Source organism: Panicum hallii, chromosome 4 (genome assembly GCF_002211085.1).
Source record: "Panicum hallii strain FIL2 chromosome 4, PHallii_v3.1, whole genome shotgun sequence".
In the NCBI taxonomy this organism is placed as follows: domain Eukaryota; kingdom Viridiplantae; phylum Streptophyta; class Magnoliopsida; order Poales; family Poaceae; genus Panicum; species Panicum hallii.
In genome coordinates this window covers 353,768-358,124 of record NC_038045.1, presented here as the reverse complement: position 1 = coordinate 358,124, position 4,357 = coordinate 353,768, and the positions used below count along the sequence as shown (strand labels likewise).

The 4,357-nt window shown below is 60.7% G+C and overlaps 1 protein-coding gene across 1 annotated transcript; it reads left to right on the top strand.

Moving 5' to 3' along the window:
- The first annotated feature begins 797 nt into the window (after positions 1–797).
- LOC112889311 (glycosyltransferase family 92 protein Os08g0121900) lies at positions 798–2,628 on the top strand. Its single transcript, XM_025955877.1, has one exon. It carries the CDS (start codon positions 829–831, stop codon positions 2,542–2,544), a length of 1,716 nt encoding a protein of 571 aa, XP_025811662.1. The 5' UTR covers positions 798–828; the 3' UTR covers positions 2,545–2,628.
- Positions 2,629–4,357: the final 1,729 nt, after the last annotated feature.

The window sequence follows — 4,357 nt, the reverse complement described above, 5'->3', positions numbered from 1 at the left end:
GCTGACCCCCACCACCGTAGACCTCCACGCCGTCACCAACTCCCCCTCCTGCTAGCGATCTGGATCCTGCGGGAGCGGGGGAGAGAGGGAGAGAGAGGGCGGAGGTGGGGGAGCGAAAGAGGGAGGGAGAGGGCGGCGGGGAGACGAGGAGGAAGAAGATTGGATGAGCTAGGTTACTCTATGATTTTTAGAAAATCGGAGAGCTTTTTGAAAAAAAAAAATACCAAAGCCCAGGCTGAATGACACACGTCCCTTTTTACCGTGATCTTTAATCAAGCTGATTATTCCCGTGAGCTATTGATGGATGAATAATAAACTTGGAACAGTATAATACAACTCGCAAGCGATGGATCGTGAGAGACACTACTAATCAAGGAACATTCCGAGCAAGAGGCCGGCCGGGTGCAATGCAAATGCATTGGCTGGGGGGTTTCCTAGCTTTGCCGCGTGGTCTGACCGGCGGCATGACTCTGACCGGCGGCCGGTCTAGTCTTTGTTTGCGCGCTGCACCGACTCCTTCCAATCTAGACGCCATGCCATTTTAACCATCATCAGCATCAGCATCACCAGTATTATCATCCACTTAAGCTAGTAATTAGTTAATTAAACGCATCCGGATCGGACTCGATAGTGGAATTCGAATTCGAAGAGCATCCGCTCTGTTTGTTCCGTTCGTAACAAACTCGCGTCGAATTCAAACCATCTATCTATCATCCAGTCCGACTTTTATACATATATCGTCTGTCTTGTGGTTTCTGTTGGTGCGGCCAATCTCTATCTACTATAGTACTCCTTCCTTCGTCGATCGCCAAGTCCGTCCGATCCACCATGCAGTCGCCGCCCTCCCCGCGCCTGCTGCTCCTCCTCGCCCTCGCCCTCGCCGCGCTCCTCGCCTTCCTCACCTCCACCCCGACGGCCGCCCTGCACCACTACGCCGCCTCCTCCTCCTCGCCCGCGCGTGCCCTGCTCGTGCCGCAACAGCCGCGCACCCAGCACCGCCTCACCCTGCGCGCCGTCCGGGAGGACGCGTCCTCCGCGACGCCCGCCAACGACGACGACCGGTACCCCCTGCAGGACGCCGTGCTGCTCCCGGACTGGGAGGTCCTCGTCCTGCTCCACCCCGCCGCGCCCGAGAGCAGCAGCAACGCCACGTGCGCGTTCCCGGGCGGGGCGGCGTCCCCGGCGCGATCGCTCGGGAGGATGCCCGCGTCCGGACGCCAAGCCTACACCTGCGCCATGCCCAGGCCGGAGCGCCGCCGCAACAAGCCCTTCCGCGCGCCAAGGCTCGTCACGACGACCACGGCGCCCTCCTCCCAGTCCCAGTCACAACAATCCCGATGGCCAAGGCCGGAGATGCTGCTGCGCTGGAGCGGCCGCCTCGCCTACGACGCCGTCGCGCTCCCCGGCACCGGCGACGTCCTCGTCCTGGCCAAGGGGGTCAACCCGCGCCAGGGAGTCAACCGCCCCGCCTCCGACGTCCAGTGCGTCTACTACCGCCACAACGCCACCGGAGACGGCGTCGTCGCCTCGCTCCCGGCCGCCACCTCGGCGCAGCAGGTCTTCCGCTGCCCGGCCCCGCCGGCTACCGCGGGCGATCTCCGCGTCACGCTCGCCGTCGCGGGCGGCGAGCCCATCCCCTCCATGGCGACCTACAGCCCTCCTACTGCTGCTTCAGGTGGAGGATCGTCGTCGGCGCACAACAAGAACAGCAAGAAGGTCGTCATGTGCGCGTGCACCATGGTCCGCGACGTGGCCAAGTTCCTCCGCGAGTGGGTGGTCTACCACGCGGCCGTGGGCGTCGACCGCTTCCTCATCTACGACAACGGGAGCCAGGACGACCTGGAGGGCGAGGTTCGCCAGCTCAGCGCGGCCGGGTTCGACGTCTCCACGCACGTGTGGCCGTGGCCCAAGACCCAGGAGGCCGGGTTCTCCTACGCGGCGGCGGCGCACCGGGACTCGTGCGAGTGGATGGCGTTCGTGGACGTCGACGAGTTCATCTTCTCCCCGAGGTGGGCTGAGTCGAGCAGGCCATCGAAATCCTCCATGCTCCGCTCGGTCGTGGCCGCCGTTGAACCGGACGTCGGGCAGGTGAGCCTGGGCTGCAAAGATTTCGGTCCGTCGGGGCAAACCAAGCACCCCGAGGAAGGAGTGACACAGGGCTACGCGTGCCGGCGGCGAGCCGAGGAACGCCACAAGTCGGTCGTCCGGCTCGACGCGCTGGAGCCGTCGCTGATGAACTCGATCCACCACTTCGAGGTCCGGCCCGAGTTCAGGTGGGAGCGGTCCAGGCAAGCCCGGGTGAACCACTACAAGTACCAAGCCTGGGACGAGTTCAAGGTCAAGTTCCGGCGGCGCGTGTCGACGTACGTGGCGGACTGGACCGACCCGGTGAACCACGGGTCCAAGGACCGGACGCCCGGCCTAGGGTTCGAGGCCGTCGAGCCGGAGGGGTGGGCGCACAGGTTCTGCGAGGTGGAGGACACCCTGCTGCGGGACGCCACCCGGAGATGGTTCGGTGTTGGATTCACCAGCAGACCATCATAGTCGCTGTCGCTGGTATATAGTATTCTACTCGTTCATATGATTCGTCAGATGCAGGGAAGGTCGTCATTCGTTTTGGTTAGGAGGAGCCCGGCCTTGCATGTGAGGTGCCTTCCTTGTCGCAGCGGATTGGCAAAATATAATGTGTACAAAAAGCTAACGATGAGTTGTTCATTCCTTGCTTGATCCATTCTTTTATATATACTAGTTTCTACCTAGGAGTAGTGTGTGTGTGTGTAACCGCAGATCTTGCCAACTTTCAGGAATACGCTAGGAAAATACTACAGCTTATCTTTAGTGACTTCAGAAAATACACCAGTTTTGACCCGTGGCATTCTGCAACTCGAGGGCCGGGCCCCCAGGTGCTCCTTCCAACTTCCAGGGCCCACCACAAGCAAATTCTTCAGTTATATAGGAAGGCTGACTGCTGGCCAACTTAAGAGAAAAAGACGGCCCACTTTCTTGCAAACGTGTCATGGGCCGAACAGGATGGGATGGATGCAGAAGGCCTACTGTAACATATGCATATACATATGAATACAGACATGATGATGATGATCCAAAATTGCTATATAGTTATGTATTATGACATGCGAGTATATGACTAGGGCTGGAAAAAAATCTCGCGGCTCGAAGCTCGGCTCGGGCTCGGAGCGGCTCGGCTCGGCTCGGAGCGGCTCGCGAGCCTGAAACGAGCCGAGCCGAGCCTCTTTTCTGGGCTCGCAAAAACGCCGAGCCGAGCCGAGCCGGCTCGCTCCGGCTCGCGAGCCGGCTCGCGAGCTGAGGCCAAACCTCCAAGTGCCCAACCCAGCAGCCAGCCCAAAAGGTCAAAGCCCATTAGGCATTAGCTAAATACCTAAACCCTAACTTCCCTTCCCATTTCCCAATCTGTGATGCAATAAAAGTTGTTAAACACTTTATGCATCTTTTTTCTTGCTGTTAAACACTTGATGTCTTGATCCGTGAATCTGTGATGCAATAAAAGTTGTGGCTCGCGAGCTGGCTCGAGCCGGCTCGCGAGCCGATAACGAGCCGAGCCGAGCCTCTTCCATCAGCTCGTGAAATTACCGAGCCGAGCCAGGCTCGGCTCGCTAGATGACCGAGCCAAGGCGAGCCGAGCCGAGCCTGGCTCGGCTCGGCTCGTTTCCAGCCCTATATATGACTGTCGGTACATACGGCTAGGAGTACCTGCTGCTAGGGTGTCCAGCTCTGGCGTGTGCGCCAAGCGCATCGTGGTGGACGCGCACCACCACATGCTTGGCTGCCTCTCCTCGATCATCGCCAAGGAGCTGCTCAACGACCAGAGGGTCGTGATAGTCCGCTGCGAGGAGATCTGCATGTCCGGCGGTCTCGTCCGCTACGGGGTCGTCCGCCAGGGTGACCAACCTGATGGGCGCAAGGTTATCTGTGGCCTCGTCCTTGGCCATTGGGTGACGAGGCATACAGCCCGAGCCTGACAGCTGGGATCATGGTCTCCGGATCTCCCCCCGTGCTCTTATAGGTCCGGCGCCTCCGTGTACCCACAAGGACAGGGTGCTTAGGAATGACCTCCACAAGCCCGGACCCCCCGGGGGGGTCCGGCGCCGCCACATGTGGGAGCCAGACCCTAACGGGCCTGTCCACCCGGACTGGCCTCGGGGGCCCGGACCTCCCTTCCCCCCCGAGAAGAGGTCCGGTGCCGCCAAGGCGGCGACAGCTAGGCCAACCCTGCCACGTGCCCGTGGCAGAAAGCCTTCCATGGGACGCTGGCCCAACTACCGCATTAAATGCGGGCAGGTGGGCTGCGCGTGCCCAAGATAGGGCATGGCCTGCCCAC